Below are 20,871 nucleotides of genomic sequence, written 5' to 3' on the forward strand. Positions count from 1 at the left end.
GAATAGCCATTAAGACACAATGACATATTGATTAAATGATGAAGTAAAAAGGTGGCTTTGCAGGCTGAGGTGATGAAATAAAAGTGTTTACAACTGCAGTGTAGTGACTGTTAGGGAGAATATGGTCTTTGAAGAAAGTATAGAACCCTTATTATAGTGATGACGGAGGAAAATATGTAACGCTCGTCTTCCCTCTGTGGTGGTATGAGGGAAATGTTGAAGGTGCTTGTCAAATGTTGTTAAAGAGTTTCCTGGCCTCGATCGATTCAGGTTTGTCCCCGACGAACTCTGCCTCACTGTCCATGTGGATCTCTGGGAAGTCTCGTATTTAGTTGTGTTCATTGGTCATTGGCCTCCACATCCACCCTCAACTCCTCTTGCTCTCTTGCCGATTGTGGACAACACTGGAGATGACCGAAGCAGACTAGCACATGGCTATGACACATATTTACACTTGTCCGTAGCCCTTTTTGCATCACGTGTCATATGTAATCACCAATCAAAGATAGTCCAAAAAGACACTTAAGCCCTTGAGGATTACGTTTATTGGAATATAAACAAAAGACAGCACTACAGACGTGTATATTCCTATTCCTAGTCTATGCCTGGATTATTAGTGACATATAATTGTCTCTCAGAAATGCCTCATGCTCATTCATTAGTACATGGAGATCTCTTACTTAGTTTTTATAAATAATTCGTCAACTAAATGTATTCTCTACTGATCACCATTTGCTGTAGTTGCCCTTTTGCCAATAACACACAGGAATCTCTCTCAGATTAATACAATACAAAGTTTGCCGTGAGTTAATTTACCCTAATGTACTGTATGATCTTCGATATCGATGGTTGAAGAGCAAAACCTCTTATCTGAAAAATGCACTTTTTGGAGAAAAAAACTAACTTGTTTTTGTAAGGTTGCAAATGTGTCAGCATCTTGCCCCCTTCACCTGCATGGCAAAAGTAAGATTGGGCATTATGGGAATGAAGGTCGTAGATTGTGTTACAAGCTTTGTTCTGTAATACAGTGCACTGACCAGTACTGATTTAAGATTCACTACAGTTGATTCCTCTTCTGCATACCTATCCTTGTCCAGTGTCTTTTCCTTCAGCTTGATATGCCTCTCATATGCTTCCTTGCCCTTATTGTTCTTCTCATATGAAACACACATGTTGAACGGTCTTTCCTTAACTCAAATTAGCTCAGGTTCATTGGTCTAAAGACTGTTCTGAGGGTGCAATCCTTGGCTGCACATCATGGCCATGTTCTCTACAGTACGTCAGGTATTCTCTGTACACTCCAGATACATTTTTTTTGTCGAGTCACTCCAACAAGACTGCCTTCCAAACTTTGGCAGTCTGTGAAGAAATTCTTATGGAAAACCATCCTGGTGACTGCGGCGCTTTGATGGCATTTTCTGTTGCGCCTGGTGCATTCATGTGCCTGATTTGTCCCATTGATGGACACTCCATTCGCCTATGTTGAGTGTGGAAAGAAACATTGTCTGGCAAACTGGTGCTTGCTATCGACCTGCAGTCTGTACTTGTCTGTATGTTCAGTTTTTGGAGGGCATGCTTTTAACCGTAACAACCTATAATCCTTCCTTTGCTCACAGGTCATTGCAATATTTATCAGTACTGTGATGTAGTGAATCATTTTTAATAATCAGTCAGTGTTTTTATATCTGATGTGCCCCTGACACAGAGTGGGAGTTCTGATTGTAATCATTCATTTTACTATTAGTACGGGGCTGAAAGCATTACTCTCTTGGACCTTGTCTGTGGTAGAGCACAGCTAAAGTTAGTGTGGTGATATGTGTGTGCAGCTGGACAGCGATCGGGTGATAAACAGCAGTGTTGAAATATGTTCTGCTCATATATTTAAAGGTTAAAATAGCCGTATTACAATAACACATTTTCAAGTCATGTCATACTTACTATAAATACAAATTCACATTAACCCTCTGTAGCCTAGTGATGATTATTTGCAGTAAGTAATTGAAATTTTCTAGCATAATTTCTTATGAAACATGCCAAAAGAAATATCATGTATGACACTAAAGACGCGCTCTTTCTCGTAATGATGCAAATACAACATTATATTGTTAAGCATCTCCATTATTTAAATTAGATTGGATTTTAAGAGACATTAGATGATTAATAACATATATTATAAATGTATATTGCACCTCTGATATAAAGATAGGAACTATATATAAATACAGGAAATATATGTTATTAGTCAATCATTTATTTAAGAGAACCCCCTGTCTTCACTGTCTTTAATTCCATTTAAATGTTGTATTTACTAGAGTGTCTCACATTAAGTCTAACATTATAATTAAAATAAATAGTTCTTTTCTTGGGAAGATTGAAATCAAAAGGAAGTAATACCGTCGCATGTTTTGCGACATCTTGACTTCTTTCTACTGGCTAGTGCGGTTGCTTAGCAACAAGCGTTGGGCGGGGACAAGGAAAAATGGGGCGGAGCTTTATTTAGTACCGGCAGCAGGAGGGGCCACGCGGGGCTGGCCTTCTCAAACGCCGGCAGAAGATTGAACGCTGCTCCACCCTGGGTATTAGTTGCAGACTTTCATGTTAGACCCGAGCTCTCACCGGTACGCCGACTGTTTTTTTTTACTGTGATCCGGTCTACGGTTGGAGAAAATGCCTGACGTCAACTGGAAGCCATTTGTTTTCGGCGGACTCGCTTCCGTGACGGCAGAATGCGGTAAGTGATGAATAGAGTGGCGAAGGGGGCGGTGGGCCGAGCTACATGAGAAAAACGTGAATTATTTCCATCTCTATTGTGATATACAGTCTTACAGCACAGTACCCCCATGCTTTGTGTTGCAGGGACTTTCCCCATCGACCTCGCCAAGACGCGTCTTCAAATTCAAGGCCAAGTAGGCGACAGCAGATACCGAGAGATCCGGTACAGAGGCATGCTCCATGCCATAGTAAGGATAGTAAGGGAGGAGGGGCTCCTCGCGCTGTATTCAGGGTCAGTATTGTGGATCAATGTGTCGTCGTCTCCTTACCTTTTGTCATCCAAACCTTGTTTCAACGACACAGGGGCTGTACCTACTCCGTGTTTTCCTGTGTATTTGCATTTCCTAATTTTTGTTCACTTCCTGGTTTGTTTTTCTGCACTTTTCTGTTCACATTTTTGTGCACTTCCTGTTTTTTAAAAGGCCCACTAACCCCCATCCCCACCTTCATATACTCATCTCAATGTTTTTGTTTTCCTTTTGTGTGCTAAGACTTTTTGTGCCTTTTCAATAGGCTTTTGCTGGGTTAGGAACCACATTTGTTGTGTCTTTTAAAGCCCAACTAGATATTGTTGTACTGAGACTGAATAATAAACTTAACTTGACTTGGCTTTTACAGAATAGCTCCAGCTATGCTGCGGCAGGCCTCCTATGGGACCATAAAAATTGGCACATACCAAACCTTGAAGCGGCTGCTGGTTGACAGACCAGAGGGTGAGTCCCAGTTACTCTATCTCCCTCCGGCACACACAGTTAAATCTACCTGACCCCTCAACACATTCCTCTGGAACTGTCAAAAGTGTGTGTGAGACCGACTTAAATATGTCTCTTCATTTCTTCGTGCTACATTTTAAGGACACTGTGACCACCTGATGCGTTGTATCAAATGCTGCTTGTTCACAATCTGCCACCCGTTCCATTTTTTCAGACGAGACATTGCTGACTAACGTGATGTGCGGAGTTCTCGCTGGAGTCATCTCGTCCTCCATCGCCAACCCCACTGATGTGCTAAAGGTAGCTATTTGAAACACACCAGGCTTGTTTTGTCAAATCGTCGGGGGTTCCCTAAACAGCAGAGCAGGTTTGTCAGTCCCATACCAACTGCAATAAGTTGTTGTTTATACATACACAGTAGGACTGTAGTTCATGAATTGTTTTTAAAAAAAAGAAAAAAAAGAATATCCCCTTTTGTAGGTGAGCTTGTGACCTGGCAGGCTGTAGGTGGGGTCCTTTGGGAGTATGCCGAGTGGAGCGAGAGGCCTCTTAGTGCTATCAAGACCTCACTTGTGGTTTATTTATAGATGGAAGCCTCTATGGCTTAACATAGAGTTCTGTAAACGATATGGGTGCATAACTATGGTGTGTGTGTGCGTGTGTGCGTGCGCACACGCTCATCTGTACTCATGATGTTTTTTTGCTCGGCTTCCCCGCGGCATTTAATTATCTCCCATCCACGTTGCATGTTTCTTGAGGCTTAACAGGCTAATTGGAAGTAGCTGCAGGCTGGGAACATAGCGTTGTGTTCTAGCCCCGCCCCCTCCGGAGTCATCATGGAGTCGGACAAACTAACCAAAGCTGATCTGCAAACAGCAGTCCTTCCTAATGAATGGTTCCTGGAATGGGGGAGAGAGGGAGAAGGGGAACACTTCAGGACATCGTGCTTTGCCAAAACAGCCTCTAACTTTTTGCCTTTTGCGTTCCAATGGCCGCTAGATAAATACACCCCCGTACTTGTCTTGGCGACCCCACAGCATTTCGCAGTGATTGTGAGTACTTTCATTCGCTCATGTTCCGTCTGTGTATCTGTTCTTTCCAGATCCGCATGCAGGCTCAGGGTAATGTGATCCAGGGCAGTATGATGGGCAACTTCATCAACATTTACCAGCAGGAGGGCACAAGAGGACTGTGGAAGGTGCGGAGCGCCTGAGAAAAATGCCTACTTTATATGCTAAATGACCTCAGCTTCCATGGGTTACGAGTAGCGCAGGCGCTACTCTTTAATGCTCAAATCCTCAATCCTGTAACATTCCTTTTCCCTTCCTCCTGGTACAGGGCGTCTCACTCACGGCTCAGCGGGCGGCCATTGTGGTCGGGGTCGAGCTACCGGTTTATGACATCACCAAGAAGCATCTGATCTTGTCGGGTCACATGGGGGACAATGTGTACACACACTTTGTGTAAGTTTGCAGAGTCACCTGGAGAGCCACCTCTTGTCTCTCAAGCAATGGTTTTACTGCGAGGAATTTGCTTGTCATGGCAAGACACATTTCTACATCTCAGGGTGGAAGGAAATGGCCTCTTTTTAAAATTCACGTGTTGACTATCGGCATTAGATTGCCTTCTCAGCTATTTCAAGCTTGTCAAAACACTGTGTGTTTTTAAGTTTTTATTTGCTCAAGAGGGACATTGTACATTGATGAACACTTAAAATTAAAACGTAAATGCACCGGATTCCAGCCGCAAGGCTGATTTCCAATGCCTGTCCCCCTGCCAGAGTGTACAGGCTGGGCGTGTATCAGGTTACATGTTCAGCCTTCCAGGAAATATTTTTCTTTCTTTCTTTTTTTGGAAACGGAACACACACACACATCACAGCAATGACTGTTTAGCGTCAAATATTACACGAAGGTGCGAAATGAAAGAATTCACAGATAATCCTTTAAACCCCTCACCAGGTCCAGCTTTGCATGTGGTCTAGCTGGGGCGTTGGCCTCCAACCCAGTGGACGTAGTCCGGACACGCATGATGAACCAAAAAGGCGCAGCTCTTTATCAAGGAACACTGGACTGCATACTGCAGGTCAGTCACCTTACTCTTGCTCCTGTTCAGATTGTGTTAGTTGACGACTCAATTCCACTGATTCAACAAAACTATATTGGCTCTTTTTAAAGTCTGCTAACATAATGCATGAAAAAGATTTGTAATAGGCTAGGACCAACAAAAAGTAGATCCTTTTGGTTCCATTCTGGGAAATGACTTATGTGAATGACAAGTGTTTGACATTTATAGCCACCAATAACGTCAAAATGATTAGATTTCTAAAAGAAACATTGGTATGGCTGAATATCTAGAGCCAACCTTAATACAACTGATTTCCTTATCCCAGTGAAAAATAAATGCCGATAGAGGCACGATTCTCAGAGAATAATTAGATAAAGTGTGTTTGTTTTTCTCTTCAGACATGGCGCTCCGAGGGCTTCATGGCCCTCTACAAGGGCTTCTTCCCCAACTGGCTCCGCCTCGGACCGTGGAACATCATTGTATCCTTTAACCGTCTCATTAGCGCGACGCTGTGTTTACATATAGCCTCTGTGATGCAATATCTTTCTGAGCTGGAGAAATCAGCGGGGTAAAAGTTTTACATTCTGTTACGCATTTAGTGTTATGTGACATCACAAGCCATTGCCTTCCAGTGGAGTAAAGCTAAGCCTAAAGCTAGCTAAAGTCTCATGTCATTTTGTGGAACTACTTTCTCAGTGCTCTGTGGCCTGCGGTTAAAGAGAACCTAATAGGGGGACAAGACAAAAAACAGAAGGGTGGGGGGAGAGAAAAGGATGGAGTGGAGGGTGAACTCTATTTAAGTCTGTCTGGAAAGGCCAAAGAGTTATAGGGGAGCGAGAAGTTCTGTTAGGTCATCATCGTGCTCCAACCAGGACTGAAAAAAGTAATGAGATTATTGACTTGTTGCAGCTGAGCAGTCTGAGGTAACAAGGGAGGCTTTGACTTGAACTACAGAAAGAGTCCAACAAACATTCCTCGGTGAGCCTCGCACGCTCCACAACACTGTTCACTTTTCCTTCACTCTGCATCCAGTTCTTCCTCGCATACGAGCAGCTGAAGAAGCTCAACGTGTGACTGACGGAACGAGACGGACGAAACAGAGGAGAGCACTTGGTCACGCTCCGGGACGAGCTGAGAGGACCGAAAATCTGGACTGGCTGGAATGTGGTGGATCCGAGATGGAGCCACGGAATAATGGGAATGGAGTTGATGCAGACTCCTGTATGAAGGGGCTGCGTGCACTTCTAAGTGCCTTTTTAGATTGTGATACTGGCCGCCTAAGCCCGAGTCTGCATAAAGACCGAGAATGTCGGATGGCAGCCGACAATCATTCCCTTTTTTGAAAAGAAAACTGTTTGTGTGCACGAGTCAACAAACTTGGATTAAGGTGTGGTGTTTTTTTATTTTTAATTGTTCTATATTTAGTTGGATGTGCAGCAATTATTTTAAGAGTCTCCCGGGAGTACTTGCGGAGTTTAGAGCCAAGAATACATCACAGTGTACTGTAATGAATAACAAGTTACATAAACAGCCTGAAGATCTGTGTGTGAGTGCCCCAACTGGACGGACAGACACACATACACACACACCTGTGCCCATGTGTGGCGAGACCAGTGGTCAGTCATGCCAGCGAGGGCAGACATTAAATATAACTGAGGGATGACTCTCCGGGTTCTTGTTATGTGTTGCGGTAAAATAAAACGCTGCTGTTGAGCCTTTATATGATATCTTGCGCCGCTTTAGGTTCAGACGCTTAAGCCCTGTTAATGTATCCAAAGGGCATCATTGTTGCTTTAAGGCACCTGAACCACTGCACGTGAGCCACATTTTTTTTTTTCATATTGTGCATTTACATGCTGTGAGCTTTTGTCACAGGGGATGAACACATTGCTGGCTGTCGCATGTGTTTACTTTTGGTGTCAAGGCTGCTGTTGTCCTGTATATTTGAAATAAAAGAGAAAGTAAAAAACAGTATGCCAGTGTTTTGCTTTGTTTTCAACACAGTGTGGCGCTGTGGAGCTTTATACTGGCCCACCACAACTCGACTCCTCAGAAAATAGCTGTTTATCAGTCTTCTTGAATTCCCAACCCCTCAACTTTGAGGCCACAAATCTAGCACAGTTGTGTGCACACACACGTTCATGCAACATCCCGCAAACAACGACTTGTAAATTATTCAGGGGAATCAAAGATGTAATTGTTTTATTTCTGCGGGTAAATTCCCAGTTATCCTTCAACGGAGCCGTTTTGAGGAGATGACGGGAGCTCGGGGGAGTGCAGCGGGAAACGTTGCAGTGAACTGAACTTTTATTTAGGGAGCATCACCACGGGACTTATTACTTGTGTGGCAACGGTTATTGTTCTATCTGCCTCATCTAAGCCGCCATGAGCTGTACTTCATGGTATTGTTGCTGTGACAAGCGTGGCTGCGTTGAATAACTGTTCTAAGCGTGATAGAGGTGACGAGGGTCCCGTATGCTGGTCTACACACTTGTGTACAGTCAATTCACTACAGACCTGAAGGGCACAGACCGGCTCTGCCAATTCAAGGCACAACAACGTCTCTTACTGTCTCTAAGGCGAGCTGAATGAGAGAATAAGAATAATGGGTGGCGAGTGCCAGGATATGGCTTCTATAAATTGGCATTATAGGCTGCTGCCTGGCATCAGGTCTCTGGCCCAGTCCCCTACAAGCTGGGCAAGTCCGGCCACGGGGGATTCCGGCAGTAACAGACATGCTGCATTATGGGTATTATTTGCTGCCAGGCCCAAGGGTGCAGGGGGGGTTGGCTCCATTGTGTTCCAGGGATCAGAGTGAGCTTTTGTGTCGGAGGAATAAGGCTCAGCTCTGCTCCAAACACACTGCCCTTTTTCTCTCCCTCTTGTTTTGCTCTTCTCAGATGAGAGCGCTGTAACACACGGGTGAATAAATGGACGGGTGAATGGACAAGCGCATGGAAGTGTAGACGAGACAAATCTATCGCAGTCTGTTGATCCATTTGGAACGCGGAGCGTGTTGCTTCTGGGCTGCACAGTGCTGACAAAGAAACAAAAGAAATCACAGGCCTATAGCCGTTTCTTTTTGCTCAATATTGCAGTTGAGATACGGGCTGGAGTACAACAGGACCGTTTTTTTCTTTTTGTCAGCTTTTGAAAGATGTTGGTTTGAATGATTTTCCACTGGGGAAATACGTTATTTACAGGCCGCAGATTCTGAATAACATCAAAATACCTTGCTTAGGAAGCTGTTGGAAATGTCGTTCGCCCAGCGGAAAAAAAAGTGCAATTTGAAATTGTGCCTGTGGAGAACATTGTGATAAATTGTACGGCTACGTTCTGGTCGGTGAAGAACGCACCGACAAAGTAAGGATTCCTACCGGTGGGAGGGGGGGGGACAACGACAATACATCCTGCAAAATGTTAAATTATGCTTTTGGAACTCTTTCCCCTGAAAATCATCCAATGTAAATTCAGTTCTAGATGTTAGAAAGAGACAAATATCACAGTAAGTTTCTGCAGGTATATTAAGGAATACTGGATGGATGGCTAGAAGATAATAGACAAACATTAAGTATGAGGAGACCTGTATTAAAGAAATACAAGATATCATGTCAATTAGTTAGTGAGCTCTAAAGTGTTCTGGTAATTTGCTTTTTCTAGTTATTGGTGGGAACCCGGCGAGCTGTGTCCCCTTAATGCTAAGCTGAGCTAACCATTCGCCAGCCGTAGCTTAGCATACAGACACCAGAGTGGTAATCAGTCCCCTCATCGAGCTCACTCAGATCTAGGTCAAATTATTCTTGATTCTGTTGAGAAACCACAACATCTACACAAATGGAGCAAAACATTTCAACAGCAAAATAAAATACATTTCCATATCGCTTCACACGGATCTGCCACTATTTTCTCTCGTCTTTCTGTTTGCCTCTTCGCTGACAGTGAGGCTTGTGTATGTTTACTTTGTTATAGCTTTTTTATTGATGCATCATCTTTTCCACCACTCCTGAGCAAAAAGAAACAATGTGATATTAAAAAAAAAAATCCTTCTCATTGCCGGTGTTTACAAACTGAAAATGTGTATGGAACCATTGGATGAGAACACGCGTCACGAGCTACACGGTGGCATCTTCACACTGGACTTCTATCACAGGACACACATTTAAGAGACATGCCTGCAGGTTCTTGTCTGTTCAAACAAAACAGTAAAACTCCTCATCCAAACAAACTGCGGGGCCGCCAAATCACAGCGCAGTCGACCTACATTTAGACACCACTGAAAGGGGACCGGGACCCCAGGGAGACAGGATCACAAGGATGAGCCGCTGGAAATGCGGCTACATTGTTCCATTAAGACGAGAACAGGCCAACAGAGTGAATGTTAAAGGAGATAAAGAGAGGGGAGATTTGTTCCACGCGTTGGCTTCTGTGACTCCAAGAGTCAGGGAAAGTTAAGTTGTGTCTGTAATGAGGAACTCCAATGTTCCTGTGACATGTGTATACTTTAAGTGACCTTTCAGAGCTTTTTTTTGGTGCTTATGCTTCTTGTTCGTTTCAGTTTCGGGAGGAAACTGTTAACCTCGCTCTGTTCCAAGATTATAAAAAAATCCACAAGCCAGCACATTTAAAGCTCACTAACTTACACATGACAACTCCCTGTTTACTCTGTACAAAAAAACGACAAGTTGTGGTTTTATAAGATGAGTTTAGCTAACCGTAGCTTCCCATTGAACTGTTATCGGACACGAGAGTGGTGTCAGTCCTCTGATTTGACTCTGTGAATAAGCATCTAAGCATGTCCTTTTACACTCATTGACATTTACAGTGTGTCTCTGGTGGTTCGCGGAACGCCGGTGTGTTTTGTGGTGTTTTTGTGTTTTTGTAACACAGCAATATTTCCAGAGCTCTTTCAAAAAACAACTATATTGAACAGCAGTTTTCAGGGTTATTCGGGTTATCCTCCTTATTTCTGGAGACTCTGTTCAAAAAGAAAAAAGAAACACGAGACTGCAGAGGAGCAGGGAATACTGCCATCATAACACGACATCGCCGCTTCCTTGTTAGACGTGTTCAGTCTTATGTAATTCCAGAGGATAAACACTAGGCAGAGCTCATGTGCTTTCTGCTTAGACATCAAAACTGAGGAGTAAGCACACCATCTGCCTGTCACCAACGGCCAGACTCCTTCTTTCTCTCTCTCTCTTTCTCCCCCATAACCCACTCAGTCCCAGCTCCCCTCATTATTATCCCAGCTTCTGATAAGGAATAAATATTGAAATTTTCCAAGGGGTATCATTTCCCTTGGACGCCTGATTTTAAATGTCCTGCCCTCAAGCACAGCATGCACTATCCACACAAACACATGTGCACAGCGGGAGCCTCTGATGTGTGTCGATGGCGTTAGTGAGATTGCTCACTGACACCGGAGCTGCTGTTCTCCACTTCTATTCATCTCTCGCTCATCCAATTTATTATTATTCTTATTTTAGTATTTAAAGAGGGAGAGGGCTGCTGGCGGATGCAGTGTGAGGGGTGAAATACTGAGGCAGGGAATGAGGATGAAAATGAACCAATGGAATGAGATGTTAGATGGATGGAGATGTGGGGGAAACTTTATTGCAACTGGAAGCTGGGGTCGAGTGTCTGAAGAAAGAGAATAGATGATGACGAGAGGGGAAGGGATCAGTGGGAGAGAGGAGAGGATGCAACACATGCTGCGGTTCTCTGCTGCGCTCCAATTAGCATCCATATGAAGCCTCTGAGACAGTGGTTGTCAATCGCTGTGCCAAGGACTCAAGACAAATGGGCAGCCAAACAAAGTGTTATTGGCCCAGACATTTTTTTTTTAGCTTGAGCAGTCCAAGAACTAGGTAACAGTGGAAAGAGGGAGGTTTCTTTGTGTGATGCCAGCATAGCCAGTGCAATATTTACTTCCAGTCACTCAAAATAAAACCGGATTCTGACTCTCGAGCAGATCCTCTCAGTTAAACGCAAATGTGTTTCGATAATGAGATGATATGTTTGGCTTATACGTTGATAGATTATTATGCAAGATGACATGAGAGGGAAAGAGTGCGTGCACCAATTGTACTCATTAAGGTCAGTTTACCTCAGACTATGAGACTGTTTAAAAACTGCTCAAGGAGCTTTGTCAAGTCAGAGAAAATAAGCCCAATGATGTCTTAGGGTGAGACAACCACTGTGAACCACTGTGGCCCAATGCCAATCTGACCCTTACAACATCCCACTCCCTGACGGCGGAATGAAGCTTTATAAATGAATGAAATGAAAAGTACTTTATTAATCTCCAAGGAGAAATACAGCGGCAAGCTTCGGGACAAACGTCACTCTCACTGGCGAGGATATTATATATATATATGTCAGAACCAGAAATAATTGATTGATTCCGGGAGGGAAGTTGGATTACATTACTGCTCCCTTCAGGAATAGAAAATGTAACGCGGAGAAATTATTAAAAAAATTACATTAATCAGAAACGTATGTGAAAATATGTAAATTGTGTTTGCTACAATATTACCACAACACAACAACAGTGCAAATAAATTAGGTATCTGATTTAGGGTTAGAAATGCTAATATAGAATTATATATATATATATATATATATATATATATATATATATATATATATATATATATATATATATATATATATATATATTAAGATAGAATTCATTAAGAATTTAAATAAATAAATTAGAATATTAGTTTGAATGTATAAATGCTGTTAGTGCCAGAATGACCCAGAGTATTGCACAGTTGAAAGTTATTGTGCTGTGAAGTCACTATTGTAAGGTTGTATAAATAGACAACATTTTACAATCAAATAAACACATAAGCTAGTTAAGGAGGCATGAATGGTTTCATAACCCACTCACTCTCATTCCTCGCCTCATTTAAAGTTTTCCCTTTGATTTAGGCCAAAGTCTGTGTGACAATCTGGGGTTTTGGAGTTCATAAGAAAAGGGACTTTACCATGGTCTAACCGTTACATCTGTAGGGGTTCACTCGTTAAACTCTAAGAGTACATCTATTAAATTTTGACATTCTGCTTTCAATCTGTCTCTTGGAAAACCGCCTGAAACACAAAAGTTAAATATTGACTCTGAGGACAGCAGTTTGACAAACAACACAGGGGCCACATATGAGTTTACATACAAATACTTCCATTCAGAAGTGGCAGCATAATCGCACTCCTTCGCAGTCACCAGGTCTCAACCCACAGAGAGTTTCGACCAATGCGATTTCCACCAACTCCGAGAATCTCGTTGGCCTGGAAAACGCTGTGAAGACGTCACAGCACTTTGGTTTAGTTTTCCTCTCCATTTGTCACCCGTAACTCCACACCTTATCTTCACAAATTGAAGGCATTCTTCAGTGACTCTGATACATTGATTATTGAGAGAAAACTTAACTGCGGAATCCAAATGTCTCCTTATCCAACGTTGCTGCTGTTTGCAAAAGCGCCAATGCTGCCACTTCATCTGCCAGCTACTGCTCGGGCAGCCATCAGCAGTGAGAGTCAGGATTCGTCCCTGAATTTGACGTATTTTAGACTTTAGTAGAATAAAGTTTAAAAGAAAAATAAACAGTGAGCAGGATGAGTACAGCTGCCAGCCAGCCAGCCAATCGAGTTGCCTCTCGAGTACTCTTAAATAATGCCGTAGTTGAAACTTTTCAGTCTGACTGGTACAATTAGGAGCATGCTGTATATTTGTGCCACTTTCGCAATTTTCCTGCAGTCAAGAAGGCAGTTTCACACTCAGTGGCTTCGTAGGTTTGAACACGAGTTCACCCTCACCGTGGCAAATTAGCCAAGTACACCAGGCACTGTAGGGGTTCACAGATCAACCACACGCACCCACACACGCACACATGCACGCACAAACACACACACACACACACACACACACTGGAGGATAAGGAGAGATAGACACAGTATAACCACATAAGAGTCACATGTCTTGTGAAGGCATGAGGCTTCATATCACGCAGTAATCTGCTGAGGGAACAATCGTACCATTGTTGCTGCAGACTATCAGAGGTGAGAAGCCAGTCACAACTTTCATCCCCTCTCTCACTCTGAAAAAGACATACACTCCGCTCCACAGGTGCAGTCTGACACAATCGCTGGCTGTGTGGCAGGAAACTCACGTTTCAAAGAACATGCCAAAATGGGATCCCGGCGAACCGTCTCCTGATCACAGCCCAGATAACCTACTTACTGCAGTCACACTGTGTGTGTGTGTTGTGTCAACATCTCTGCGTAAAGACCAGCCGTCGTGTGAAAACTTCAAAACATTACTGATAATGAGACAGTAGAAGGAAAGATCAGTTTAGTTTTAATCAATAGGCAGCATTAAGGGTTGATCTTCAGAAGGGCACACATAACCGCTCCGTTCATTCAAACACACAGAAACACAAACGTTTAAAAGCAACTGAATTTATTGAAGCTGAAGATTAATGTAACATGCTTGTGATATGTGGAAATTAGGGAGGGCTTCTACAGCCTATTTCTGTTATTACGTTAACACAATTGTGTGTGTGTGTACATGCGTGTGTAGCATTCATTTGGAGTTGTGTTCCCTGATGTGTTCAAGTCCAATATTCACACTCCGTTTTGTTCTGTTTTTGGTCTCCACCAACTCCTGAGGCAAATGCCTGGCACCTTATCTGCTAAATGCTCCACTATGTTCACCAGCTAAACACCATCCTTGTCAGTCGTTTGGTGCTGGGTAGTTGTGTACAAGCTTTTTCTTTCTTGAAAACGTCTGCTTGCTGCTGCAAACAGATGACAATGGAAGAACTTAATCAAAGATGTTGAGTTTCTGCCCCCCCCCCCCTCCCATCCCCAAAAAAAGAAAAGATGTTTGAAAAGGGAACCGCTGACACATTTCATCCTGGTAATGAATACATATGCATAATGCCACAGCATTCAATCTAATACAGCAGTTGTTGAGATATTTCATTTGAATCCACAGTCTACCTCATGGGGCTCATCAATGTCTGCACAGAATGCCAGTGCAGTCACTATATTTTGAAATATTTCCCCGGATTAGTGAAAACTTTGACCTGTTGGCTCCTGTAAAGGCCAAACAACTCAGTATATCATCTGAAACACATTACACTTGTAATAGTCAGACTGTCCAGGACACCAAGCCCATTCCAAAATGTCCCAGATGAAGCTGTGATTTACACTCAACATATCAAAATATTATATGGGACACACATATCCAATTAGATCTTCAAAGAAAAGAGCACATTTCCTGTACTAATTTCTACACTTTAAATTAAAACAATCCTAAAGCTAGAGATACAGAAAAAGAGAACCACACTTTTTTTTTGCAATTTTTTTTGTGTGCGATTTTGGAAACGCAGCTGCTTTTGCACAAGCAAATCAGTATCAGAAGGATATTACTGACTTGATGCATTGAGGTTATTAAAGTCCCTCAAAAGGAATGCACTAAATAGAGCACTAACATTCGGTTTGTATTTAGGTCTCTTTGGCCTGCCATCTGTGTTTGTCTCAGTCGTGGAAGTTGAAACCAGAACAGTGCAATAAATAGCCGCATATGTAAATGCAGAAGTGTTGCTTTGCTTTTACTGTCGGCAAAGCACTATCTTTGAAGATAGAAAGATGTGCATTTGTGTGGAAAAGCTAACACATGTGTTGTTGTTTTTTTCTTTCTGCATATGTAGGTGACTGTGTGAGAAACTGTAAGAAAGAGTGGCCGAGGTGGAGAGAGAGAGAGCCTCTTTTGTGCCCCGTTATATGCACTAAGCTGCTCTATCGCTGGTCACACCATGTGAAGACTATCATGCGTTAAGTTTCACTGTAGGCCCCATAATTATTTTTCAACCGGTTTAATCACTGTGAGGGTTTTGTCAAAGGAAAAGAGACGAAGACGGAGATGGAGGGAGAAATTGAATTAGGACAAGTCATATTCCCCGTAGTGAATCTTTTTAATCTCATATCCAGAAGACGTTGACGCTGAAGCAAAACTGCTGTTCGACTGCTTTTCTTCCCCCACTGGGCGAGACTACATTGTTGTACATAGGTTTCGAATCACGCGCCACTTGTGCTAGTGGGTGTGTGTGCGTGCGTGCGTGCGTGCGTGCGCGTGTGTGTGTGTGCGTGCGTGCATGCGTGTATGTGTGCGAGGCCACATGTCAAATAAAAAACAAGACTTTTCGGGGAGGGGAGAGCAACAGACAGTAGACATTAATCTTTTTCTTGAACTGAAGAACAAATAATACATGCAGAAGGGAGGCAAGTCCCAAAGACGGAGTGCAGGAGTTAATGTGTGGAGCAGGCATCTTACAGGGGAAGGAGGAGAACCATCGCAGGAGGGGGGGGAGGGGGAACGCGCATACGATTTAAGTCACAGACAGGTTATGTGTACAAGGTCACGTGGACATTTGATATTTGTTACTCAAAGTACCTCCAGTAACATTTACCAGTGGTGGGCCCGCTAAGCCTTTTCTGCTGGCCTAAACAGAATCACAAAAATTTTAAAAAATAATTAAAATAATTGAAAGTTAATTTTATTTATTAATGTAACGGTTTTTTCCACAAATACACTACATGTTTTATAATTATTTTTCCCGAACAGCTTATTTTCTCATTGACCAGCTGTTTCCTGTGTGTTACTCCTGTCTTGCTGTCTGCTTAGGCCAGTGAGCTGCTCTACCTTGACGCTCGCTGCCCTAGAACACTGCTTTAACGCTCTTTATCTAATCGCGCCATGATCAGCTGTTAAACTAATCAGCCTCCGCAGGTACCAATTCCACAGCCCGCCACTGCCGGCCAGTATGTGTAATATGTGGAGTAATTTCAATCTTGGCGCCATCAAAAAACTACACATGTATCCAAGCAACAGCACAGGCGCTCGTAGGACTATTTAGAGAAACTTCTCTGCATCTGAAAAGAAAATCAGCAAGCGATCTGCCCATTAGCTCTGTGTGTGTGTGTGTGTTCTGTTACTCATGCATATTTGCTCTTTTGAAAAATTGAGCAAGCCCTTTAGATATCAGACACATAAAAGAGAGTATTGTGTCGATGTCAAGAGGAGCTCAGTGTAAACGGGGCCAATGACACCGGAGGACAACCACAAAGAGAGAAAAAGAAGATGGCCTAAGGGGGGAATAAACACGCACAATGACAGTCGCACACAGGCATTGCAGCGCTCACTCCAGGGTGCAGGCGCTCGCCCGAGGACTGCAGTTTAGTCATTTCATCGCGGCCTAACGTTGATGTGAGGGGTCACAACGTCTCCTTTTTGTCTCTCGACAGGGTGGGTGGGGAGGGGGGGGGGTGTACCGGACGCAGACGGGACACATTTTTACAACAGGCTTCTACCTGTGTGACAAGGCTGTTCTGTAACGACGACCGCAACAGTGCCTTTCATTGTGGCAGAGCCTTGTAATTACAATATGTCTGTCGGCCGTTAAAGTTACATTCTTAAACATTTGAGAGGAGGGTATGGGCTCCATGCTCAACTAATTTTGGTTGAGCATGGACGCCCAGTACTAAAGGTGTATGCTCCAGACATTAGAACAGCGTCTGAAATCATCTCCCCCTCGAAATCCTCCCTGGCGGCAGACCTGGGCGGGTGGGGTTGAGTTAATAAAAATGTCTGCCCCCTTTCGAAACCGGCAAACCAGCCACTTCATGATCGACTCGCGGGGAAGAAACAATTTCAACTTTTCTTTCAAGCTCTTCCTCCCACCACCATACACACCTATGGTGCGTACAACTCAGTGCAACAACACCATGAATGACTCACAGTATGACAGTGTTGAAGTGTTGAAGTGTTGAAGAAAGGACTCATCACCGAAGATTCCCCACACACACTTTCATTATTTGTCTTTAGACTTCCATGCACCTTTTCTTTCCTTTTGCCAGTATGACTTTGCCGCCTTTTGGATTGAACAGCTGAAGTCAACAGCAGATGAACTGATGGGATTTAAATACATAAACCACGGAACTTTCGCTTTTTCAGGAATTCCACAATCACAGGAAATCCGGGATTCATTTCTTTCTAAAATAATTGGAAATGTATTTGTTAGAAACAGAAGCTTCTTAGTATAATTATGATACGCACATTTAATTTGTCGGAAGGATCAAGTGGAAAGGAACGGACAAAGGGAATTGAGGATCAAGTAGGACAAAGCCCTGATAGAGTTAGGAATGAACCAGGAGATGCTTCTTTTGAGTAATTCTCTAAATAAGGGGATACTTTTCATGCCAATAGATAATAAACTACTTTCTTCAAAATATATCGTATTTTACCAATAAGGGGAAAGCATATTATAAATCAGACAAACATTTTCATTTGGCTTAAAATGTTCATGAAGTTGCTATATTGACCATTTTTGCAATGTTTATTTATTAATTGTTTGGGTCTTGAAATCCCAAAATGATTACAAACAATCAAAGTTAGCATTTCATTTATTTAAATACTTTTCCTCGTATTCAAACCACATGACTATCCCAGTTTATTAATGTCCGCAAAAGGTCTGTTATGTGATGACAATGTATGTAACAAATATAAAATCAGCCTGCACTAACAATAGGTAAAGAAACCAATTGATAAAGAAAATTAAATGTCGTGAGCATGCTCGGTTGAAATAATGGGTTAAAATAGGGACATTGTCGACTACGCTACCTTTCAACTAAGATATACTGAGAGAGACAACTCATGAGTAACACAGTTGACGTGACTGAGATCAGAAAATAACTTAAAGCACATTATTTCTTTGTTTTATGTGAAATGTACCCTGAATTATAGAATGCCTCTTTTATAGATCTAATGAAATGACAGCCAGATACTCTGTGCTAACCGACCAATCAGAAAACAAGGCCGCAGGGCAAAAGTCAGACCAGTTTGACTCTTGGGGGCCAGATCCCACAAGATGTATACATAAAAACACACCAGCAGCCATAGTTCAGTTGTAAAGTGAGGATGTCCTGCTTTTAAATGAGTGGCATCAGAGGGTGTATTGTGTGTTAGGTAAGATGTCCTTTTGTTGACACTTACTCCAATGAGTCCCGGCTTGTTCAAAACAAGTCATCGCTTTGTCCTCGTTGGATCTGGTCAATTAGACGACTACTTTCAAAGAAACCAGCTTATTGGGATCGGTGGGGGGAGGTCAAATGCGCTTGTTAAAAAGCAAACAAAAAAGACATAGACAACGAGAAGACCCTCTATGCCCTACATTGTACATCTGTCTTAGACAAGAGCGGTAAAAGTCTGTTACCATTATGGGAGATAGTAAAACACAAGTTTGAGTGACAGCGATTTATTGATGTAAGAGTTTCTCTCAGAGTAGCAAACTAGTGGAGTCACATCGACTAATTTAGCTCTTAAAATAATCCAGAATTGTGTTGGGCAAGCTACTTGGAAAATATATTAGATACAATTACACATTACTCGTGTTACTTCTGGTAGCAAAAAGCAAAGATGCCGACGGACTAAATGCCATACTCACGGCAATAACTGCAATAATGACTTATATGAAGCCACCAGACAGAATACCAGAAGATAGATTTCATTTTGAGTTTAGTTTCCCGTCGGAAAATATTCTAAATGTAGCGTACACTTAGACTGATAAAGTTTTTCCAATTCACCGCACATTGCTTTGCTCCTGTGTTGATACAATCCACCTGCTTCTCCAAACACTGTAGTTATTAATACACTGAATATAGAAAAGTATCTCTTACAACCCCACTTCAAAAACAACCAAAATATCCCTTTAAGAAAGAGGCTGTACAACCTCAAATGTTTCGAATTAAAGGCTTTCACTCAGCTCTCTGAGACATCTTAATATTCTGGCATTCAACGTTAATCCCTTATCCAAACAAAGGTCTAACAATGATGTGGGAGTACTGCCGTGTTTTGATACTGTCGTAAAAAATTCAAACTAGTTCATATCCTGTTGTGTGATATAAAGCTTTAACTTTATAAATGCATAATATTTCATAAGATACTTATTTCGGGGATGCAAAATCTTAATTTGTAAAGTAGTAAATGCAGAGGTCAATTACATTTAGTGGAGTAAAATGCATAATATTTCTTAATATACTGGAGCCCAGTAGTATACAATCTGGCTAATGCAGTACATGCTGTGTCACTTTACTGTATGTCAACATGTTTTTCCCCTTGAATTCTCTGGTTGAAGTAGTATACACATGCAGCACTCAGTAGGAAAACAAACAGGCCAGCTAAAAGAAATTATTAAGGGCTCTGCTGAGATGGTTATCTATCAACACAGAAACACATGGTGTTGATGACGGTCTGGCCTGTGAGCAAGACTCTTCTCAGAAGATAAGAGCCTCACATGGACGATCGACTGAGGGCCAATACAGGTGTAGCTGCACACCAGACACACCTCCTGGGCATTAATGTGCAGCAATGAAAATTATTACAATAATCTTGTCCACACATCATAAAGCAGACAAAAGACAGAAAGGCTGTTAGCGCTTACTTTTGCATTAATGGCATTTTTTACACTAACCGCCATTGGATTTTTATGTGACCGGGAAATTGCTTTACAATGCAGAGAGTTGATGAGGTGAAGGTGTGACAGAAAAAAATCCCTCGCAGCGTGTTCATCGATGTTTGCAAAGTCACAAAGAGAAAGCTAAGCAAGTGGAGTAACTCAACTGGTGAGGAGATTCATAATAACAATAAGAGCTGCGATATGCTATCGGGTACAATGCTCAAGAAGAAAAGTTTTTCTGAAGTTCTAAAAGTATTAACAGCAACTCATTATTGTGGATTACAATCAATCTTAATGTGATTCAAAAGTCGAGAGATCTTTTCGTGACCACCCGCGAGGAGGAGCGGCTTGGCGAACATGGTGCAGTAAACTACAATGTGACTGCACAATAACAGCCTGATAATCTGCGTGATAAAATTGATGCTGTGGATTGAATGAAATGGCTCAATATGAAATGCTGGTCTTGTTTCAATGTTTGTCTTAGGAAGGGCACAACTGAAACACTTTAATATGACAAACCATATAGCCATGACCAATCTCTGTAGGAATATTAACGGATGCCAAGATAAAAAATAAAGTAAGACACTATAAACTCACCATTCAGTACCAACAACTCAGTACAATCCATATACGTCTTCTTTAATTGATTTATGATTTCCCCCCATTTCCTCCATTAAAAGAAGGGCAATTTAATAAATACTGACTTGAAAACACCCTGGCTGTCTTCCTCCAACCCCTCCTCTACATCAGAAGAGGAGGGGTTGGAGGGCAGGGATAAACTCGGCACTCTTGACACTGCC

General features: G+C 42.3%; 1 protein-coding gene across 1 annotated transcript; it reads left to right on the forward strand.

The window, feature by feature from the left end:
• Window positions 1-2,491: 2,491 nt before the first annotated feature.
• On the forward strand, window positions 2,492-7,526 carry LOC137780963 (kidney mitochondrial carrier protein 1-like). Its single transcript, XM_068569411.1, has 9 exons — window positions 2,492-2,731; window positions 2,857-3,004; window positions 3,391-3,485; window positions 3,700-3,785; window positions 4,588-4,683; window positions 4,824-4,948; window positions 5,447-5,570; window positions 5,951-6,031; window positions 6,585-7,526. Exons 1-9 carry the CDS (start codon window positions 2,668-2,670, stop codon window positions 6,624-6,626), a joined length of 861 nt encoding a protein of 286 aa, XP_068425512.1. The 5' UTR covers window positions 2,492-2,667; the 3' UTR covers window positions 6,627-7,526.
• Window positions 7,527-20,871: the final 13,345 nt, after the last annotated feature.

The sequence above is a fragment of the Clinocottus analis genome, unplaced genomic scaffold, assembly GCF_023055335.1.
Source record: "Clinocottus analis isolate CAN_PGR_092001 unplaced genomic scaffold, fCliAna1.0.p SCAF_11, whole genome shotgun sequence".
NCBI classification, from domain to species: Eukaryota; Metazoa; Chordata; class Actinopteri; order Perciformes; family Cottidae; genus Clinocottus; species Clinocottus analis.